We start from the raw sequence: 23,025 nt of genomic DNA on the forward strand, positions 1-23,025 counted from the left end.
ACTGGGGGTGTGTGTGAAAATGTAAGCACATTTTTATTTATAATGAATTATCACCAAGATAGGGAGTAGCCACTTTAAAAGTGATAAAAAAGGATGGAAAACTAAATCTCACTAAATTTTTTTTTTTTTTACAAGTTCACTCACTGCTGCTTTAACCAGCAATGCTGGTACAGCAAAAGGATTTCTAATCAGTCACTAATGCATGATTGTTTAATTTTAATGGGCATGATCAATACCATCCGCTTCTTCTTTAAATGCTAATGAACACTTTAATACAACAGATGTGGACAAACAGTAGATTGCAGATTAAAATTAGGCATGGCATTAAATAGCTTACAAACAGCAGAGGAATCCTGCTGGACATCTTGACGAACAACCACAGGCAGCTGATAAATCTTGAATTGCCACCACAGGCCCACAGTGTCTCAGGCTTATACAAATACACCGCCATCCTGATCACCCTAGAAGAGAAACTCTTCTTTCCAAACTCTTGCAATTTTCTTTCTTAGGATTAATGCAGGCCCAACTGTGATTCCTGAGATGTATATCCAAATTTCAATAACACAAGCATATTTCTAGCAAGTACTCTCAGGCACAGTTACTATTAATTGGTATCCTCCAGCCCATTTTGGTCATGGCAGGAAATGTCAGGGAAGTATCCCCAACCTAGACAAAATCCCAGTCTCCTGCTAAGTTGTGACAGAGAAACATCCAGTGCTAGATTGCCCATGTCCCCCAAATTAGTTGTCAGGCTCAGCAAACCAGGGCCAGAAGCTGAGTTACTAACTAGCGTTTGGCCAGTTTGAAGCCACAAGAAAATGGGCAAACTTTGTTGCTACAGGTCATCACATGCAGCTGAATTCACTTCAAGGTAAAGCTTCTGTTTTTTCTGCTCTTAACTGTTGTCAGAGGAAAAGGCACTTGAGCGACAGAGATCCAATTCCTGACACCTGGTGTCATTTGTGTCTTGCTCCATTGGTTACGGTGGACCCTGTTCTGAATTCATGAAATGTGAGTCCCAGTTCACTCTGGTAGGTATTGGAAACACACCCCAGGGCTCAGCCCTGACTGGGGCTGGTGGCAATCAGAGGAAGGAGAGCTGCATGTACCCACAGGAGGGGCCTTTGTGTGGGGCAGGGAATTTACCTGTCCTTTATCCAGTGACAGGGCTATGGTGATACCCCCTCACCCTGAGTGGGTGACATGCCAGCAGCTCTGCTGGCATTGCCCACAATGGTGTACCAGCAGGTACCACCTGGGATGGGTGGTGTGCAGCACTCTGTTCAAAGGCATCTCTAATTTACAGTTCCTTGCCTTTCAGAGGGTACCATGCATTGCTTTGGATTCAGCTTCCTTTATCTGTTTCTTCCTTTTTTTCTCTCTTGCATCTTGTGAAACCCAAACTTTTTTTTCTCCTTTTTAATTGTGTGAAATCAACTTGGAGTGAAAAGGCCACGAAGAAACTTTCTGACGCCAACTGAGTCTAAGCTGTGTCTTTGTTCTCGGCAGAGCTAAAGACCACATTAATCAGAAACTTTGCTGACCTTATCTTTACTACCTGAATACTGAAAGACAAAAGCGACACAGTCTGGCAGCATTTAAAAATTCAATTAAAAAATACCAGCTGCACAGAGATAAATATTATCATAGACCTCAGTGGGGTTAGTTGTAACTATGATAAAGGAAATGCCTTCTTCTCACTTTATTTTAATTTTTTTTCCCCCAAAAGAAAAAAAGCCTAGTTTTTGATTCTCCTTCTGATTAAGACAACTGTGTACGTGACAGAGTGTGCTCAGTTGTGTTGAGTAGCTAATGTTGGGGCTTTTAATAAGGAACAAAGTAAGAAATTCCTGAGAAGGGATGGCAAGCTGAAAGTGGAGAAGTGAAGTTACTAAAGTGGACCTGAAGAAAAATGTCCTTGTGTCCCTTTTTTCAGTCGATGCTGGTCTGATAAAAATATACTACCTCTTCCTATAGCCCTGGCAGAAGCAGACTAGACAAGGGGTAAGAAGACCCTGCTCAGAGTTGGACTCATCATCTAGAGGCAAAGTGAGGTGAGGAGAGAGGTAACAGCACAACTCTCCTAAGGATGAAACAGAAAGTCTTTCATTGTGGCACCTGGCTGTGCCTTACTGATTTTATTTTTGAAATATTAAGCAAATGAGTAGATATCCAGTCAGCTGAGAAGACGAGCAGCCAAACAGAGGGGAGAAAACCAAACCAAATCCCTTGGTGCTGACGGTGACAGGAGGAGAGGTGTCAGCCCTTCCTGTCTGCTGGCAGACTCCAGCCAGGTGGGTACCGACATTGGTGCAGCAAATTAAACAGGAGCAGGCATATTTTCTCTAGGTTGAATGTCCTGTTAATAAAGGGCCAAATTCCTCTCAGAACATCCTCCGGCCCCTCCAGCTCCCCCTGGCTCTCTCCTTTCCCGGCTTGCCGGCGGCCTGCCTGTGAGGTTTCCTTGTGTGTTGCACCTTTATCCACCCGCCCTCGCTGGTTCTGCTCTCCCCTTCGTCCCTCCTGGGCTCGCTGTCCCCCTGTGGGGGCATGCCAGGGATGGCCCTGGGCTGCGGAGGGGCACGGGGGTACCTGCGGTGCTGGGAAGCCGGGGGGGCCGCTGGCAAAGAAGTCCTGCTGGGTCTTCCCGAGTGCCGAGGGGGCACCGGGGAGCTGGTCCCGCTGCGCCGGCCGTCCGAGGAGCTGCGGGAGGTAGCGCTGTGTGAGGCGTTCCTGCCTTTGCCAGCAGACCTGTCCCTCTCTGAAGGCGTGTCAGAGGCTGTGCTGGAGGCGCTGCTACATTTTGAGTTCAAGTGTAGATTCGAAAGGTTTCTCATCAAACTGTGTGACAGGGGAGAGGAATTCCTCGAGTGGCTGATGGATGTGAGCTGGTGGCTGACGGGAGCGCGTGTCCTCCTGACGGCAGCGGCATAGGAGTCCTGGCTGTGAAGGTAGGGCAGGTAGTGGGTGACTGTGGTTGGGCTGTGGGGGTGGCCGTGCTGGAGAGAAATGGCTTTTGCTATCTGGTGCATGCGCAGGGTCTGCATCCACTGACTGTCAGTGCCTGGCAAGGAAATGGGAATAGAGTCAGCCTTCTGTGACTCGAAGAAAAACCTCTCTCAGGTTTATCAAAGGTGTGAGGCTAGGTACCAGAGTTTCTCTCAGAAGAACCTCAAACCACCCTTCCCCTCCCAGCCTTGCAGAAAATAGTCCTAGATTTCAGTATATTCAATTTCATGATAATGTTGGGCTTTTAAAATAGCAAGTGATACAAATATTTCTGATGCCACTGCAGATTATGGAGCTTAGACTAGAAGACAGTTACTGAGCCATCCACTTGGCTGTTCAGGTGGGTTCCCACTCCCAAGTGCCTCCTTGCCTTTTGAACCCAACCTGGTTTTAAACATGCCCTGTGATGCTCTTGGCAACCTCAGCAGATTTCTTCACAGCTTTCATTACTAAAGAGCCTGAAGACCTCCAGAGGTGGCACAAAGGTCACTCCAAAGTACCAGTACTGCTACAACATTGCCTTCCAGATGCATCTCTCCCATCTGGCACAGTTGTGCTGTTCACAGCCCTGCATAGAGAGCACAGAGCCAGTGCAAATCCCAGCTGCAGCACCTCCTCTGGCTCCAATTTATTTCCAAACTTCTACATACCATAAAAACCAGAGCTACTTCAGTTGTTGTTACTACTACAGATTGAGAATTCAATCCACTTTGCATCCAGCTCCATGCAGAAAACTGACTCTGTGTGTGGAAAAGCCAGTGAGGCATTAGGCTTCAGGCAGGCTGGCTCAGACAGTGCTTAACTGTGAGCAACTCAGGGTATTACAGTTCCCTCTACACCTACTGTCACAGCCCTGGGGTCGTAACAAAAGTTGCAGCTTTCAGAGATCACACTGAAGTGGTTTTGAAAGTCAGTCCTGTGGTTTCCATGAAAGCCTTTAGCAAATACAATAGCTGTAAATTTTTCATTTGAACTGCAAAGGCTGCCTGGTTTGCTACTTTGTGGGTAGAGCAGAGAACAGGAATTCTTCTTATCTGAGGCCACAGCTCTGGCCAAAGACCCATGGGGAGCAACTAAAATAATTTTGTTCTAGAGAGATTTGAATGATTTGTCCTTAAAGATTGCTAATATCATTCTGACAGGAAAGCATAACCCTTGCTGCCTCTCACTGGAACACTTCATTGACCATGGGGAGTTTTGTAGGAGCTGGATAGCAGCTCTGTCCTCATTAGGATTGCTCCTGTTAAAAAGTAATGGATCATCTCTTCCACTCCTCTTTTTCCCAGACTTTCTTTGAATCCAAAGAGATTTAAATCATTTTAACTTATTGTCAAGTATGTCAAAAGGAAACTCATAGTGTGTGTGACACTGACACAGCAGATAGCTCCACCTGCACTTAGAGGTGAATCTTCTTTCACAGAAAGACAGATGGGAATTGCCTTCTCTGCTTCTTAACCTCCTTGAAAGTCATGGTTTCAAAAGAAACATGCATGCTGAAATGTACTTGCTAGACACTATTGCCTCTGCCCCATGCCCTCTGACCTAGGCTGGGGATGTAAATCACAGACCTCATAAGCCTGGAAACAGCAGGCTCAGGACTCAAATTTGGGTCTTCATTTGTTATCAACACTCAGGTGGCCATCACATGCGCTATGGGACCAGTGCTGATCTCCCTGAACAAGGGGCTCCCTTCAGACTGTTCAGTCCTTGTTCCTTACAGCCAACAGCAGTTGCCAGCCCAGGATCCAGCTGCCCAAGGATCTTGCAGTGTGCGCTGTGGGGCTGCCTCTCATGGGCTGGGGGAGCACTTCTCCCTCATGTGGTCTCTGAGCCACCAGCTCTGTACGCTGAGTTTTGTGCTTTGTGTGGTAGCCCACAGCAGTAGTAGCTTCACTGCTGGTTACTTTAGCCTATTAGACAGGTATTACCCTTACCTTTGTGCTTGGATTTGGTGGTCTTTTAAACCTGGGATAGGTGGTCTGGTAAAGAAGACAGGCCAGAAGGTTTGCTAGAGCTGAGGCACAGCTTTCGTGCTGGCTGGTAACCCACCTCCTTTGAACTGTGCCTATTCAACTGGCTGCTGACAAAACATTAGTGCTTCCATGTAACTCCTCCAGTGTGCCAAGGGGACAGACAAGCTCTCCCACCACTCACTGAAAAAAAAGCAACCATTTTGGCTTACAGCAGCTGAGCCAAGCTGTGAAGATACACACCACACTGGGTACGGCTGCAGGGCTCCACCCCAAAACCAGGGTAACCTCTATCTGCAAACTGATCTGGAGTAAAGCTGTATCTTTTAGGACATGCTCTAGGTTTCATTTGCATTACAAAATATAATTGTGTTGCAAATGAATCACAGTTACTTAGGAATAAGCACACTCATGTTAGATGTATTTGTAGTCCAAACCCAGCACCTCTCAATTCACAGGGCCATTCTTCTACAGTTGCCAGTAGTGTACAAAACTGAGAAATTCCTCCTCTGCTCACTGTCTTGTTCCAGCTCCTGTATTGCCCCTTAGGTGTCCCAGCTCAAGCATTTCTGCAGCCCTACTGTGAACTCAATGAGAAAAACAGCTTGGCTAACAAACAACTTTACAGAAACAAGAGCAGACCTTAAAGGCAGAACTGTGCTAGAGTCAGCTGAGACGAGTGTGAATCTGACAGCAGCATAAATTTATTAGGTAATGAAAACTGCATTATTAAACGTATCTCACTGAACAAATCAAGCCCCAGAAACCATAACAAACACCATTCCAAAAGTCAGACAATGATGAGCCAGGGCTGGCTCAAATGGGTAAGCTGAGCTGTGGAAGAAGAATGCAGCGGGAAGATCTCCACAATTCCTCAGAGAAGAGCAGGATGTCAGGAGCATTTGTATGCCAGGCTGGCAGTATTGTACTTGTCAAAACAGTGCATCATCCACAGGGGACTTTTTGTCACCCCACAAGCAGCTTCTGAGGCTACAGCCTCAGTATGTGTGTCCCCCTGCAAGAGCACTGTCCGGAGCAAGAGTGCCCATGCATCTCTAGCAGGAGGTGCCCTTTATCCAAGCACAACATCTGTGCAAAGCTGTGTGCTGGGTGGCTAGGGCTGGGAGGGATGAGCTGACTGAAGCACTCCAGTTGAGTTTGAGCTTATCACCATTGACTGCTTCCAGCCTTTTTTGCACTGACTTTTTGCTGTTCTCCCCATATACGCCCTGCCCACGTCAGCAATAAAGTTCAATGTGTTGACTTACCCGAGTCAGATCTGCTCCGTGAATTCCCCTCCGAACTGGGGAGCGAGGTCTGTATCAAGAGTTGTACTGCCTCAACCTCGTCCTGTGCTTTCACCTTGCTCCAGCAGATAGCTTGGATGTGCCTCGTGCTTTTGGGAGCTCTAACATCACTCTGCTCAGGAGGGATACAACAAGTGTGAGGATGTAACAACACACAACACACTAAGCTCCCCTATGAGGGAACTTCCACTAGTGCCTGCAGCAGTTGTTTCAATATATAGCCTGTTTTGCAAAACCACTTAGCTAGTTCTCAAATATTTTTAGATTCTATATAATTTTGGCTGATACTTGTGATTATGCTAAAAATGTGGTAGTGAATAACTGCTTCAGTTCTTGTACCCTGTGGAGGAAAGATCTGAAGGCCTTCCTCTACAAACACAAAAATACATTTTACTAGTTCTATTAATGAGCATCAAATGTGCACTGCTCTCTGCTAAAAAATGTAGGGCTAAGCAGTTTTTTTTGCAGGGGGACCAACCCCCAACAAAATTTTCCTGGAGTATCCTTCAGTTTGCTGTTAAAGACCTATGACTCCTGTGAAAACTTCAGCCTGAAAGAAAACTACTTGTTCACTTCCGAGACAAGCAAGCAAGGTCCAGGATTCCTCCATCACTGTCTGAATGCTTGTTCAGGACAGAGCTGGAATCTCATTTATTAGCCTTCTTCTGACAGACAGAGTTAGTCTTTATAAAATCAGTATTGTAAGTAACTGCCAACTCTTTTTACAAAGCTAATTTCTATCGCATCAAATTGTATTCTGGGTTTTATCTTATTCTTGATTTCTCATTTTCTTTCTTCTCCTGTTGCTTCTCTGCTCTCCTAATTAGCACATCATTGAAAAGATAAAAACCAGCCTCTTTAAATAATGCAAACAGCACTGACCATTGCACTCCAAGCAAAAGGAGCTTTCATCCTTGAGAAGAAGAACCATCCCAGGCAGCAGTCTGAGGCCATTGTCTCTGTAAACTTCATTCAGCATTTGCTCTGAAGTTTATATTTTACAACTAATTACAGGCTGCTGAGAACTTGATTATAGGATATAACAAAGCCAGAGGATGTTATTTCCACACCTCCTGTGTAGGTTTTGTCTTGGATTAACTATTTTATTTGTTTCTCACAGCTTACCTCATACGTAACAACACATTCTACAGACTGGTGCTCTTCTATGCCCACAATCCATTTCTCCATTACAAATGGTGGCTGGAAAAAACAGTGTGAGTTTTTTAAGGTGCTCTTCATCTCCCAGCTTGTTTCTAAGTCACCCAAAAGGGATTTGCAACATTTGCCTCTTTTCATTCATTCCTATATTGTTAACGTCAATACTTAAAATGTTATGAGACAAAGCAATATATTTTTGAAATATTTACTTCTTGGTTTACAAAAGGAAACTGAGAAGATATTTCCATATATAACACACAGCAGATGAGACAACATGGGATGTTTTTTGGGGGGGGCATAAACCTTTTTCAATTTTGTGCATGTACACTTTTGCTTGTGCTACATTTACAGAGGAAAGCAAGACCAAAAATCTAGAGATTCTCAGAGATATTCCTTGACAAATATAAAAATGTTGGAGTATGTGAAAAGTTAATGTTTTTGTATTTAGTTGTTAGTTTATTTAACTTCAGGCCTTTTTTAAAAATTGCAGTGTCCAAGATTAAAATTAGAAAGAAAATTTATGATAGTAATAACAAAAGTCATAATAATAATAATAAAAAAAATCACAAGTGTTGTTCTAGAAATCACTAACTATAAAAATAGTATTAGCATGAATTAAATATTAGAATCTTTTTTGGCAAATACACCTGTATCACATTTTCCTTAAAATTCTGACTGTTCAATCTGCTTTTCATTTTCTCCTTTAGAAAAAATTACTAAAAGTTTCCCACCCAATTTTGCCCCAAAAATTCATAGTTAAAAGCACTCAAGAGTTTGGGTGTTTTTACCAGTGCATATTAGAGCAGCATTCTAATTGGCAATCAAGCTGTATATTTTTTCAGTTAGAAATTTATTTTGTTAGCTATTATCAAGAGGAGCATATTAATAAAAACAAACAATTAAAATAATAGCTAACAAAATGCCCTCTGAATCAACAGAACTTCTGTTCCTTAGGGAAAAGCAGTCTAAATGCTTACTGGTAAATATTTACAGGCAGGTTCTGACACAGGGTAAAATGCTCAGCAACGATGAATTGCAGATGTTCAGTGCTGTACTGTCTGCCATGGGTTTCAGTCTTTGCAATCCACTGGTGCATGAAAGAGTGAGTTTTAGAACTCAGGTAAAAGTTCTAAAACCATTAAAAAAAATTTAAAAAAAGAAGAAGAAAAAGAAAAAAGAAAGAGAAAAAACCCAACAAAACCTCCCAGAAAAATCACATGAAGTTTCTGGAACATTTAAATTGGTTTCTTCTCTTGAAAAATAAAGCAATTTTTTGAACATTATTTTCAATAAAAGGGCTAATAAATTCAAAGGGTATAACATGGAATTAAAACAAGAAAATATAAATTAGTTTCTTCTCTTATTTTTCTATTGTTAACATTATTGTCAGCTTAAAGGAGAACCAAAATACCTAACTCCTATTATGATACAATTCTATTTAAAATGTGCATTTTATTTAAAAGCTGTCAAGAGATTGAGCTTCTGCAAGCACAAAAGTCGACTGCTGTGGTATTTTAATGTCTTTGTTTGAGATCTGTGAATTCGTGAAAGCTTTAAGGCTGTAAATACCTTTGTCATCTTTAAAATCTCTACATCAGGTAGGTTAGTGTTGAATGTCACATCTTTTATGTAGGTTATTGCAATTTCATCCCCGTCCATCTCCATGTACATTTTCCATTTACAATCCTATGAATAATAAAAAAAAATAATGCTGGATTGTTAGAATACAAATAGGAAAAAAACCCCCAACAACAAAACCCAAAATGAAATAAAACTGAAAGCCGAAACAGCCCGATATCTAATCCTCAGAATATGAAGGGAAAAAAATAACCCAGCGAGAAAGCTGAGGGACATAAACATATTTTAGGATATGCATGTTTGCACAGTATTGATAATGGAAAGCCCTTAGTCTTCCTGTTCCCTCTTCTCTCAGCTCACCCTGTGAGGCAGCTGCTACCTTGACAGGTGTGGATGTCTTCCAAGGTGTGGTGTCCCTGAATGGCCTCACCTGGACAGGCAGCCTGTGGAGCATGTGGCTTGGGAGCTCTGCACACCCCAGGGGCAGTGGAGGGATAGGGCAGTGGTGGGGGCCATCACTTGGGGTCACAGTGAGTTCTGGCAGCCAGTCACAAGGACATCATCCTGGTGAACCCAGGAATAAAAGACCAAAGTCTGTGCAACACCTTCAAGACAATCACTCAAACTATGGGCAAAAGGATGGGCCTTTTATTACAGCTCAGTTATTTCAGATACTGAGAGCCCAGTGAGGCACTGAGCATCCTCAACTTCTGCCTGCCTCCAATTGCATTATTAATTATAAAGAAGCTCAGCTAAAAAAATAATCACAGGGAGTCTAATAAACCACAGCAATAAAAGGTATCCTTAAACAATCCCCTGAGCTGAACAGGGGGCCAACATTCCACACTTCGCACAGGCGTGAGCCTGCAGAAAGTGACAGCTGGCAGCATCCTGCAGGACATCCCACGTGGACTGAGTGCCAGAGCTGGGGTACGTGCCTGTGGCCAGGGAGGCTCCCAGTGGGGACCAGAGACTGCCTCTGCATGGTGTAAATCAGCCAACATTTGCTGGTCTGCCTGGCGAGTGCTTTGGGGATGAGATACTGTGCAGTGCACTGAGCTCCTCCAAAAATCAGTCCCCTGAAGGACCACTCTGCCAGTGAAGCAGAGTGTCTCCACCTCCATACAGGAAGGAGGGAATCTTCCCTTCACAAAGACAGGAGCCCAGGGTTCGGGGGTCTGTGTCTGCCACATGCCACCTGTAAGGCAGGTGTGGGCTCAGTGCTTGCAGGAGGCAGTCTTCACCTTGGTTTTGCTCAGAAAATGCAAAAACTTTCAGAGGGGACACAGATGGACATTTAGGCCACAGGCTTGTATAAGCAGTTATTTGCACAGACAAATGTACAGCAGCCTAAAAAGTATCCATTCACACAGGTGATTGTCTGTGAGTATCTGTGGTGTTTGCATGTGCATCTCTCATAAGCGTAACGTAGGAACTCAGCCGCCATCACTCACTGAATTGGCAATTCCAAATTAAAAGAAAACAGAAATTAATAATTTCTGAACTGCAACAAGAAATTATGTTTTTGGCCCTGTGTGTCCATCTGCCCCCGCTGAAAGCTTCCATGTTTTACAAGCAGAGAGGGTATGTGGGTTGGTTTTTGCACTGCCCTGGTGCGAGTTTGAGTGATGGGAACTACAGTTCAGTGGTCAGGGCACCAACCAAGACTCAGAGGCACCAAATTCAGTTTCCAGTTCTGCTATTGGCTTCTTGTGCAGACTGATCAGGTCTGTACCCTGGAAATAACTCCTTTCCTAATCCCAGCCTGCATCTCTTCGCACGTCTCTTTTCTGCCCTGTTTTTCGCATTTGTGAGCTGACCTGGGGTAATGCCTGTCCTTGTCCCAGGCAGGTTCAGCACTGTGCACTGGCCCTGCCATCGGCTGAGGAGGGCATGTGCTTTGAAAGGCAACAGCAACAGCAAAGCAAATTGTCTCTGACTCCTCCTCATCTCTTGAACTGTGCTCCTCTCTGTGCCAAACATTCTTGCTGCCAGACTTTTTTTGCAGGAGATTTACGCTACTGCAAATCAAACCTGAGAGACAAGACACTTGATGACATTTGTAAATTTTACAAAAACACCTGAGCCAAGAAAAGAAAAAAAAAAATCGACATAAAGTACTATCCTCCAGTTAGTTCAGTACATCTCCTGCCATCTCTGAGTAATACCAGTGCCAAGCACTTGAGAGCTAGAACTGCACCTTGTGCCAGGGCTCCCATGCCCTCCTGACTCAGGATTTTATGCTGTTCACTCACATTTCCCTGCAGACTAGATCTGACAAATATGATCTCATTTTAATAAACAAAAGAAATCAACCAACCACCTTTGGAGAAAAGCTGTGTTCATCCAGGGTCTAGCAGGGGGTGGGCACTGCCACTGCCCCTTGCCAGATCCACTGCACAGGCAGGATGCCTTTCCATGTGGTCATGGATCAAACTGCCCCATCAGGGGTGGATGCCTGAGGCCTCCACAAACACTGCCTTCTCCAGCTCTGAACTGCACCTTCAGAGAAACACACACTCTCCTGTCCCTCAAATCCAGCCCCCAAACTTTTGGTTCTGTTTGGAACCCTCTCCAGCCACACTCTGCAGACACTGAGAGGGCAAGATACCATACTAGGCTACACGCTCTGGTCCCTCAAAAATACATGTCTCATTTTATTTGGAAAGGTTTTCATTTTGTGTTACTAGAAAATCACTACTGGATAGGGGAAAGAGAGAAGAAGCACAAAAGGAGAGAGGGAGGGAGGGAACGAAAGGAGGAAGGAGGGAAGGAAGGAGGGAGGGAAGGAAGAAGGGAAGGAAGGAAGAAGGGAAGGAAGGAGGGAAGGAAGGAGGGAAGGAAGGAGGGAGGGAGGGAGAGAAGGAGGGAGGGAAGGAGGGAGGGAAGGAGGGAAGGAAATATAAAAGGTAGCAAGTAGGTGACTTTAGAATCAAGGCACTTAGCAAATATCTAAGTAGGTGGTTACTTGTCTTACAAACCTAGTAACAATTTTGTTCAACCATACAGTAAATAATGCAAGATTTGTATGCTGCAGAAAGGGACATATTTCCCTGTTTTACAATGGAATTCTTATAATAGGAGATGCTCATCCATTTAAGCAAAAATTTGGCTAGAAAAACCAAGCATATGAATTTCAATTCTTTGATGAATTTTAGCCATATGACTTCTTAGATAAAAACTACATTTAGTGCCAGGCATATGTGGGAAAATAATTTGGAAATGGCTTGTTCAAAGTGTTTGGTTGATAGATATGCTTACACAAGTCCTTCAAAGAGACTTCCCTGCATGTCTTGTCATTCAAGCATTAAAATACCTCCCAATATCTACCTGCTTGATTTTGATCTAAATAAAAAATTTCAGCTTTTTGTTTTAAAACATTAACTAGTTTCAGAACTGAAAGGCACAACCTGCAAAACTTTGTGTAAAAACATTACCAAATAACACTTTGACAAAGCCAATAAATCAACAACCTCTGAAAATTACTGCAGAAAAGAAGAGCAAGTCACACGTATTTGAGCTGCTTCTTCTCAGCTTTGAAACAGAAAGTAAGAACACTTTAAAAATTAAGTCTCCAGCTTACTGTGGTGACAATACTCCTTTAACCCCATATGCGTTTATGTCTGCAAAAAAAACCTGAAAGGGAAATGAAAAAGATCAGGCACAGGCTCTAAACAGCAAACACATATCCTGCAACAACAGCTTAAAACCTTTGCTAGGGAGGCACTTCATTTTTCAAGGGGGCCTAAATCAAGGCTTCATTTTAAAATCAGTGGTTGCAATAAACTTTTTTGGTTTTTTGAAGATTGAAATAAAAATGGAAATGGCATTGTAGCAGATAACTGGATATTAGAAGAAAAGTAAGATGTAGCGCAAGATGAAACAAATAAGAAAAAAATGTTGGCCATGCTGATACTAAAAGTAGTAGCATGTTGATGATTTAGGTCCCCAGAAGCTCCCTTACATTCTTAGCTATTATCTATCACAGCTGCTGAAACCTGCTGTTTTAAAGGCATTAGAGTTGAACATCTAGTGACAGCACTTGGGTTATTTATCATTATGTATCACCCTGCTACACTATATTTTATTATACTGGATTTAAAGGAAGATAACACAATTACGGTTAATTTGCTTCTCTTCTTTATATGTATAGTGTCATGACCCACCACAGCTTTGTCCCATGAGATATTTTTAACCAAAAAGAAATCCACAAGAAACTCTCCCTAAAAATTCCATTAATAACCTCTTGTAGCATGTATAGGTTGCAGGGTCTGGAACTAAGAATGTTTTAATCTCTTCAGCAAAACAATGTCTCATAATGATGTACAGGACTATTGCTGCACTGATGAAGAATCATACATAATTCAGCACCTTTCACTTGGCACCACTGTGATATCCTCATTAGCAGTGGCTCACAGTGGCTGTCAGATGGTGTCCATGCGAATGCAGGCATTATATTGTCTTTGAGATGTGCAGCTGCTTCCATGACACTGCCAGTATATAAAAACATGACGCCAGTTTGTTTTATTTAGTGCTAAACCTTCCAGTTTGTAAAAACAAGGCTGACACAGAGCCTGACATGAGGCAGTGAAAATAATTAGCTCTCATTTTCTCAGCCTCCTATTTCCTTCTCCCCGCTGTGTTCTCTTTCCACTAAACCACCACATGTCAGTCGAAATGGGAGGCAATTAGTGGGCTCATTTCAGTCCCCACAACTGTGCTGAAAAGAAAGTATTTATGATGGCACAATGAACAGCTGAAAGATTAAATAACATTTGCCTTTTGAAAAGAAAATGACTTCTAGCTAAATGGGCAATTTTTGATTATTCTCAAACAAGCTTAGAGTAGTTGGTTTTTAAAATACAAGAAAGGAAAATGAGTCATTTTTAGGTGAAAGAATCAAATAAAACTTGACACAGTAATGCAAATAACTGATGTTTTATTGCAAAATATGTAAATGTGTTATACCCTTAACAATGGCTGGTGTCTCAGGTCAGGGCAGGCTGCTGCCAGCCAGGCTCCAGCAAGAGAAGGTGGCTCCACCGCTGGTTTTGTTTCAGCTGTGCAGGCAGAAAAAAAGAGGGGCGGAGGGGAGGCCTTGCAAGAGAGATGGTCTTAAAATGCACAGAAACAAAGCAAGCAGAAGATATATTTATGTTATCAGTTGCCTGGGTGCCTCCTCCAAGCCAGAGCCCTTACTCCTCTGCGAGGCAACAGGCACTGAGTGGCTGCAGCTTTGCCTGGAGAAGCACGAGGCCCCTTAACACCTACGCAGACCAGGCAGCAGTACCAAAAATATCTGTCCCCTGACAGCGCTCTTCTTTAGCATCCAGTGCTGTGGAGCTCTGTGCACAACAGAATGGCACATAATGGTAAATACCAGGCACTGCTATGTGTGCCCCGAGAACAGGGGCTTGCAGCAGGCAAGGCAAGAACTCAGAGATACCCCAGCCTTTACCAAAAGCTGTCCTTGCCATGTGATCAGAAGTAAACAGGGGTGTTGCAGTCGCAGGCATCATCCACATGAGCAGCCTGCTTGCAACAGCAGCATGGTAAAGGTGGAAGCATGAAAAACAAGTCCCTTCCCTGAGGGCTGCATGGGTGCCCTCCTGTACTGTCCCCCAGTGGCATTTCCTGTGGACCACTCGTGGGGACAATGTGCTGAAGCTGTGCGGACACCACGTCCCCACTGCAGCACTTGGAGTGACTGCTCACACTCTGGGACTTGCAGCTCTGCAGGACATGGGCTGAGGGAACAAGGGTGCTCAGGAAAGGCAGGGCAGGGCTGCTGTTCTGCTGGGAACAAAGGCTCCCCTTCCAGGCTTTTGTCTGGATAGCACATGCCAAGCCTACAGATCACTGGGAACCTGTCTGTGTTTCTGTGGACATATCTGTGACTGAGGCTGTACATGAGAGACAATGTGTGGAAGGCAGCAAGTTAATTCAGTGGCCAAGGTATAGAAATAAATTTTTAGATTAAAAACTCTAGAAAGTCAAGTGAATAAAATACCTACCTGAAAAGTCTGTGTCTCTTCAGGGCTATGGAATAATTTCTAATAGGAATCCCTGGTCTAGCACTGCCTACATAAGGATTTTTAAAGGTCTTGGCTTGAGTTCAACTTCAGTTACACATGGATGCCACAGCTGGAGCAATCCCAGTGGAGATGACGGAATTATACCAGCTCCACCTCATGCAAAAACAATGGTCCTGAAAAGAGTCTTTGGAGGAAAATACCAGGAGCTCAGATCACCTGCACTGATCCACCTTCTTGGCAGACTACGTTATTCTGTTCTGAATGGTGGTGGCAATATTTTAATGTGGCTGTGGTTTTATTTTACAGCTTAGATAAGGATAAGGATAAATAACTCATGTTAGAAAGTTAAAGTACCTGTGATTATTTTGCAAAGGAAGGGTCAGATAAAACCAACTCCTCCTCCATTTTTACTTACTGAAGTGGGTTAAAATACCTACAGAGCATGGAGAATATAAATGACTGAAAAAATGTAAAACTGAAATTTCAAATTTTATACCTTGGCTCTTGCTTTATTTTTAGGAAGATAAAGAAAGACTTTATGAACGTTGATATAGTGGGAGGGTGGAGAGGAACAAGCAGCAGAAATGGTCTCAAGCACTTGTGAAAACACATTCCAGTTACAACTATTTCAGTACTGTGTTTTCTTGTACTGCCTGCATTTTGCCAGCCTGGGCTTCTCCACATGAAGAGTTGATCACAACGTCACTTTAAAGTAGCTTTAATAGTATATTACCTTTGCCACTACACATTTAAATAATAGCATTAAAATATATCTCAGTTCAGATATTCAAGGCTAGAAAATAGTTCACAGAGTTAGCAAATGGTTTTGAAGAGGCTCTGCTCCTTACCTTGTCAAATGGAGGGAGAGGTAAGTGGGGAAAAATAAGGCAAAATGGTGAGCCAACTTCAAGGCTTTGTGTTTGGATATAGGTCAAATTGTGCCACTCTCGGTAAAAAATGAAAACATTCAACAGCGTAGTGAAATCTGCCCTTTTGAGGACCAAAACTAAAGAATGCATCAATAGAAGGCAAAAGGCATCCTTCTCAAGGGGTTTGGTGATTCATCAGTGTGGAGCAGACATAGCTCAGGCACCTTTCCCTGATTGGGAAATTTTAATGAGCCATCTAGGATGAGAAAGCCATTGAAAATTCCCCCTGCAGTCCTGCAAATCAGCTCAACCCACAACTGCCAGGGTTTGTTGTTTTACTCTCCATCTTGGACTTAATTGGTGGTCCCCACTGCCTTTTTTTTCAATTTGTGGGGGGGAAAAATTCTAAATCTATCACCATTCAGCTCATTGGGAATTGTGTACAGAAAAGTCATGAAAAGGCAGTGAATGGAACTAACCACGTAACTTGAACTACAAGAGTTGGAAAAGAAACCTCTAAAAACCAGGTTAGCTTTGCAGTGCTCACTCCTGATGCATTCAGAGAGCACAAAGGTCAACTGAGCTTTTATCGCCTCCAAAGATGCAGCTAAAAAAGGAAGGAAACTGTAATGAAATGACTGCATCTGTCAGCTGGTGGAAACCAACATAATCCCACTACAAGACGCAGTTTAAATTAGATAAAAAATATGGGGCTGGTAAAGCTGTTTACTGGGAAGTCAATGTTTCATTCAGCATACAGAAAAAGCTGAAGATTCAAATGCTGTCCCCTGAAGCGTATCTAGCAGGATTCTTGCTAAAAGGCACTGCCATTCCTAAGGCCCTCAAGTTTCTGCCTGCTGATGAAGGAATGTGTGTTGGCTGCACCGATGGGCACGGCACAGTGCCCAGGAGAGGACACCTGGGCCCCAGCCAAACGCATCTGAATTAACCAGCTCCCCTGAAATGGTTTCTGGGTCCTGGACCAGCTTCTCCAGCACTTTTATATCTGATGGTATTTCTGTACGTCATGATGCACTCCATGGCTGCACCCACTCCACAGCTTTAGTTTGGAGTTTAGGAGGCTTTCGTCTTATGTGTCCATCCTGTCCCATGCTTGGGCACAGCCACCACCAGTGACATGGATGGGCTTGCTTCCAGGTGCAACTACACCAGAAGATGCACTACAATAACTAAAGTGAACTCCACCCAGAAGACCAGCACAGGGCCACCCTGCTGTAAAACCTCCCAGCATGACCTGTTCTCCTTACAGAGCCCTTCCTGCTGCGCTGCACAACCTCCCAGCTGAGCCTAATAACCTCCTTCACTGTACACAAGTCTAGCAGCCAACACATCACCCAGGGAACACATACTCTCAATGTGTAACCCAGATTTGAGATTATTGCCTCTTTTTCTTCATTATTGAAACAGGAGAAATGCTTCTTAGCTAGGCAGCTGGTTATAGGGACTGATTAGGGTAAAGTTCCTTTGAGAAATTTATTTTTAAACTGATGTAGGCCAGCTTTTTAGCTATAAAGATGGTGGAAGGCATGATCCCAAGTGCTTCTGCTGACCCAGTTTTACAGGAACAGGCACCACTCTTTTACAAAAATGGGACAATAAAAGAAGTTTAAACCCTTCAATCCTGGTTTTCACCCTTTTCCCAGTTCATTTGGAAACAAATCTAAATGGCAGCAGTAGTTGGCTAAAAGCAGCCTCTAGGGGAGCCAGAAGATTGTATGCAGGGGTTTTCAAAGAAGCAAGCTAGCCAAATTTCTTATACAGTATGTACCACACCAGTCTTTGTCAATGTTATTTATGTTTAATGCAAATTATTTGCCCATGTTTGCCCTAGCATCCTGTCCAAAATGTCAGACAATCTTCTCCTTCCAGTTCACTTTTTCAAACAGGCTCTGCTGCAATATCTCTAAAGGCAGTGCAGATATCAGACAGGTATTTCCAGCCCAGACATATTCAGGTGACAAACTGTGCATTCCCTGCTGAGGCATCACTAAGCACACAGGGTGCTGCAGCAGGGCAGCTGACAGGGAAGGCATGCCTGGCATGCAACCACAGCTTCAGAGGGAATGGCTTCCTTAGGAAAGGGCCCAACTGCACACAGAGCAGACAGGACCAATTAGGAGCTCACAGGGAAGGCAGGACCAAATAAAAAAGGTTGTCAGAAGCCTGCAGAGGTTATGTCAACACCACACAGGCCCACTGAACTAACTCTGCCCTCTCATAACAATTCAGCTTCTGTCCCATACAGTCTCATTTGCACATTTTACTGTCATGGCTAAAACATCTACTCATCTTCAAACCTAAGGAGGCATTAGTACAACATGAATTTCTCTCCAGTGCTCAGAGGTCTATTTGCTCCTTCTCTTGCTCTTTCCTGGGGGTGGTTGCCCAACTCCCTGCACTATGGCTCACAGCCCATATTGGAAATGGAAGGGAAATAGGGGCTTTTTCATAGACTTTTAGTTCCTTCAAGAGTTAGTTGCACATGGGAGAGAAAAATGCACACCTACAAAAAAGCAGCTGTACAGCTGCATAAGCAACACGCATTCAAGAACACTGAGAAGTCTAAGTAATTCACATAGTGATAAAGAAGAATTTTATAGGAAAAAGAAGTACTCGGGATAAAAGAAACAAACTAAAAAAGGAAATCTCCAGAGAAAAAGCTTTTTCAAATTGATGAAATTATTTCAGTATGAGTACAAGTTCCTACTAGGTTCAAACCTAAATGCTTCCTCTGCAAGCACCACCAAGTACAGAAATCAAGAGACTTCTGCAAACAATATGCCCTGAAAGCAAAGCAGCCAGATAACACAAGATGAAAGTCAGCCTCCCACAAGTTTAGGGGGGACACACAATGCAGATTTATCAAATACAAAAGGGAACAAATCCTGCTGTCACAACCCCTGACTCTAGCTCAGAAATGCTTTGCACACCATTTCCACATAGATGATTAATTCTAAAACCCTTGAACTTAGAGTCCATGGCAAGCTGGACAAAGCAAACAAAAAGCATGGGACAAACCTCACTCTTAAGAAAAAACAATGTGGTAGGAATCCTTTGCTGGAACATCTGGAGTCATTAATGCTCCTGTTACACAGGGTGCAACGAGAGATCCTTGAACCAGCTTGGCTTGGAGCTGAGGTTTGATTAGGACATGGCACGCTGGCAATTGCTGAGGCACAGCAGTTTTGTGCAATGTGCTGCAACTACCCCTCCCTCCTTCCCCAGTACCATGAAGGCACACAGTCTCCACCAGGACTAGTCCCATCCTGCCCAGCTAGCAGCCATGCATACCATGTATCTTCCAAAATCCTCTTGGTTGCATAAAACACTATATTTCTGCTGAGATAAAAAGAATTCTGCCTACCAACATCTGGCATATGCCACTGCTCAACCGTCAGTGGGGTTTTTTTAATAAATGGATTACCATTTCACACCCATTAGGATAAAAGGAACAAAATGAAATCCCAAATTACAAAAATTACAATTTAAAAAGTTGTTCACAAGGAAACAAAAGCTTTCAGTCAAAAGCACTTTCTGTGCTACTCTTTTCTTCCTTGAGTGTTCTGGGGGATAGTTCCTCATCACTGATGCAGCCCCATTTACCTCCTTAACATCAGTCAGAACAAGAGGATTCTCGTCCCAATTCATCTTTTGTATACAGAAAATACTGGACCCTCTGGGTAGGGACTCTTAACCAAACCAACTGATCTAGCACTCCCAGCTTACCTTTGGACCGTTTCCCGGCTTCAAGTGATAACCAAAAACAAGTTCAAGATTCACTACTTTCTCTATGCTTTCTTCAGATCCACCTGCAGAATCCTGGCAAAAAAACAGGCAAAGGTGAGAATTCTCATCTACCACAACCCATTGGGAGACACAACACACCCTTTGGTGGCAGAAAGGATTTGCCTTTAGGTACTACAAGTCTGGCAGGCAGCAGAAAAGGAACATCACACTCCAAGAGGGGCTTCTGCATGGGTTTTGGGCTGGTAGCGGATGGCAACCAGGAGATGTTGCACAATTTCTGCTCCTGGCTGAGCTGCTCTGGCACGGTGCAGTGTCCCTGCAAGCATTGTGGCAGCCTCTGCCATTGGAATTGCAGCTGGCACAGCAAGGCAGCAATGCTCTTTCATTTTCCCCTCCAGGGAACAGAGTTTTGCTATATGCAAATACACTTTATGTGGATTTATTTCACTCTATATCTGTGCAATAAATTATGACTAAAAAAGCTACTTCAGGATTTGGAGTCTAGAATTCCTTGATTAGCTCACTGAATAAAGCAAATATCTGCTCCAGCAACATCAAGGTTCCCAAACACTCTCTCCCTTTTGCATGGGTCTTATTACTGATATCAGAAAACTAATTGGTTGATGTGAGGGTGACAAGACACTAAATCATCCTTCTCTCCTATAACATTAGCAAACTGGGGAATGTTCTGGGCCAGGGGTCTGCTGTTCTTCAGTGGTGACCAGTTGGTGGCAGCAGTTTGGAACAATGGCTCTTCAAAGTAGTTTCTAATTAATGACAGCAAACAAATTGCTACCAGTTGTCCTTTAATTTAATTCTACCAGCTCCATGATATAAACTTAGAACCTCCTTGAAAACAACTTCTATTATCCTATTATTTGTTCTGATGTGACCTATTGCTGCTGTCGACTCTCCACATTTGTTACAACCCTGTGTAGGAACTGCAGCCCCCCTGAATGGGGGAAAGTTGAGACATGAGAACAGTGAAATATTCATACCATCACAAGAAACACACCTTATATTAACACTGATACTTGCCTTAATTAATGGTGGAAAATGAAATAGATTTAGGTAGTCATGGGTTAGCTTCTCGATAGCAGTCTAGGACAAAAAAAAAATCAACAAAACCAGATGGGAGTTATTTAGTAACTCATCCTGAAAACACCAGCATGAAAAACAGCACAACCCCAAGTGCCCTCTGTTTTCCACTGTGGATATGTTAGGGCTTGTGAGAAGAATTTAAAATATAGCCCTGTTCTGGAAACTGTTGCAGTAGATTGGCTTTGGTTTGCATTCAGAATCAGATCTGCTTAACCAGAGAAAGAAATGTTCAGGGGCTTGTTTTTGTTGTTTTTATTTATGCTCAAATCAACCCAGGAAGCTAAGATCTTTCATTTTGGACATTATTGACTTTATTAAGTTTCAATAATCTTCCCTGTAGGAAATGTAAATTAAATATATCAGTAATGGTGTGCAGGCATGGAAAATATGACTGATGAGCAAAAGGGGAATAAATCTGTGTGACTTACAAAGCTAAATTTGCAGGACTAGCAATTACAATACAAGTATCTCTTTACTAGTAAATTGTGATCTAAAATGATTGAGGCCCAACAGAATTACAGATGTGGCTTTTATAGAATCCCTTTACCAAAGCTGACTGTCAGAAAACTCAACTCTCTCCTCTGGCAGCAGTACTAATACCATTACTATTGTAGTGATCCCATTTTCTAGACCATGATTTTCTTAACTCATTACAAACATTAGATATTTAAAACAGTATTTTACAGTGAAGTTCTAAGAGCAAAGGAGCCTGTCTGTCAATCAGCTTTAAAGTTGTCCAACTGAGTTTTGTTAGTCTAAATATGCTTTACACTATGAATGAGATGTGGAAGTTGAGAAGCTAAGATTTCAGTTCAAATAACTGTTTTTCTATCTGTTTCTCCTTCAGCTAAAGAGAGCTCTCTCTGAAGATTCCCAAGCTTTTATGCTGGGAGAATGGCCCTCCTAGGTGAATCTGGAGCAGTACTGCCATCCAGCTCACAAAAAAAATGAAAAACTACCGAGGAGTATAAAGGCCACAACACATTTCCATGTCTCATAAAATGCTCAGGTTGCTTTGAGTTCTAGATCCATATGAATCTATAATTCTGTTTAATTTAGATACCAAATATATTCTCTATTTAGCTTTGTAACTTTTTTTGTTGCTAATACTACTGAAACCCCATAGACATCATAATACTCACACTACAACCTACTGCAACATTCAATATGTGCTGGTAATACCTTTAAATGGATGATGTGTCCTCTGGAAACAATTCCCATGTCCTTTAAATCCTCTTCTTCTAGGAGAAGCAATTGCTTCCCAGTGATATGATGCTCCTTAAACAAGCTAGCATAGACATTCATTTCACCAGAAGTATCACCTTAAGATAAAAGAGGTTATTCAAAAATCCACAAGGCATTTTATTGGAGGGAGGGGAAAAAATGAACAAATGTATATTAGTTCATAAATGTGAATATGAGAGGACATATGAATAGCTGTTACCTTTTCTAGTAAGTTGTTGCATCCAGAAAAACTGCAAAAAAGAGGAACCAATCTTGAAGTTCAAATTATCAAGATCCTGTATTACAGTTATTTGGAGGTCACAAGTAATCACCCTTTTTAAAACAAAATTTAAAAATATTTCTCACTTTGGGACAAATTACTCAAGATTCACCAATGCAAGTGATTACTTCTATTTAGTTTTTTCAAACTGCCTTCCATTTTGCAGCCAGCTTTCTCAGTATACTGTCAAATCAGTATACATCAAGAAATGAAATGACTGAAGCAGAAGCTGAGAAATGTCACGTGCTAAAAGGGCTGAAGTGAAGGAGCCAGGGCTTTTACGGTTTTTGCACTGGCTTTCCAGACAGTCCTTTGGTAAATGTCAGCCAAACAACCCGACAATGCACAACACACAAAGAAAGTGCTTGATAGGACATTAAAATCATTTTGACACATCACTATGGCAGAGATAAATCAATGATGTGTCTTGTTTATCCTTTTAACTGAATAAAAAGGAATAAAGTACTCAATGCCATTATTTTATATGAAAGAGAGGTTCCACATCCCTAGAAAGCCCTAAACTTTTTTTCAGTTAATTGCCATCCAGCTGGCACACAGTAGGATAAAACCTTTGAACTCATTTTGTCCTGTCCAGGGTTGGGTCATTGGGCACTTCCATATTCCTTAAACAAGGACCCAGGAATGCCCTCCTGGCTGCTGTCAGGTCCCAACTCCCACTGTATTCTGGACACTGGAGAATGTGGCTCTTTTATGAAGGTAATTCAA

At 42.7% G+C, this 23,025-nt stretch overlaps 1 protein-coding gene across 1 annotated transcript in view; it reads right to left on the reverse strand.

Moving 5' to 3' along the window:
• Positions 1-243: 243 nt before the first annotated feature.
• Positions 244-23,025, reverse strand: part of MAP3K20 (mitogen-activated protein kinase kinase kinase 20) — a 90,063-nt gene continuing 67,281 nt past the window's right edge. The window contains exons 13-20 of the mRNA XM_015634726.3: positions 22,240-22,270; positions 21,978-22,117; positions 20,733-20,795; positions 19,674-19,766; positions 9,014-9,130; positions 7,412-7,486; positions 6,248-6,398; positions 244-3,064 (exon numbers count right to left, since the gene is read on the reverse strand). Coding sequence (XP_015490212.1) covers positions 2,385-3,064; positions 6,248-6,398; positions 7,412-7,486; positions 9,014-9,130; positions 19,674-19,766; positions 20,733-20,795; positions 21,978-22,117; positions 22,240-22,270 — 1,350 coding nt within the window. The 3' untranslated portion in view covers positions 244-2,384. The remainder of the gene's footprint in view (positions 3,065-6,247; positions 6,399-7,411; positions 7,487-9,013; positions 9,131-19,673; positions 19,767-20,732; positions 20,796-21,977; positions 22,118-22,239; positions 22,271-23,025) is intronic.

This window comes from Parus major, chromosome 7 (assembly GCF_001522545.3).
Source record: "Parus major isolate Abel chromosome 7, Parus_major1.1, whole genome shotgun sequence".
Lineage (NCBI taxonomy): Eukaryota > Metazoa > Chordata > Aves > Passeriformes > Paridae > Parus > Parus major.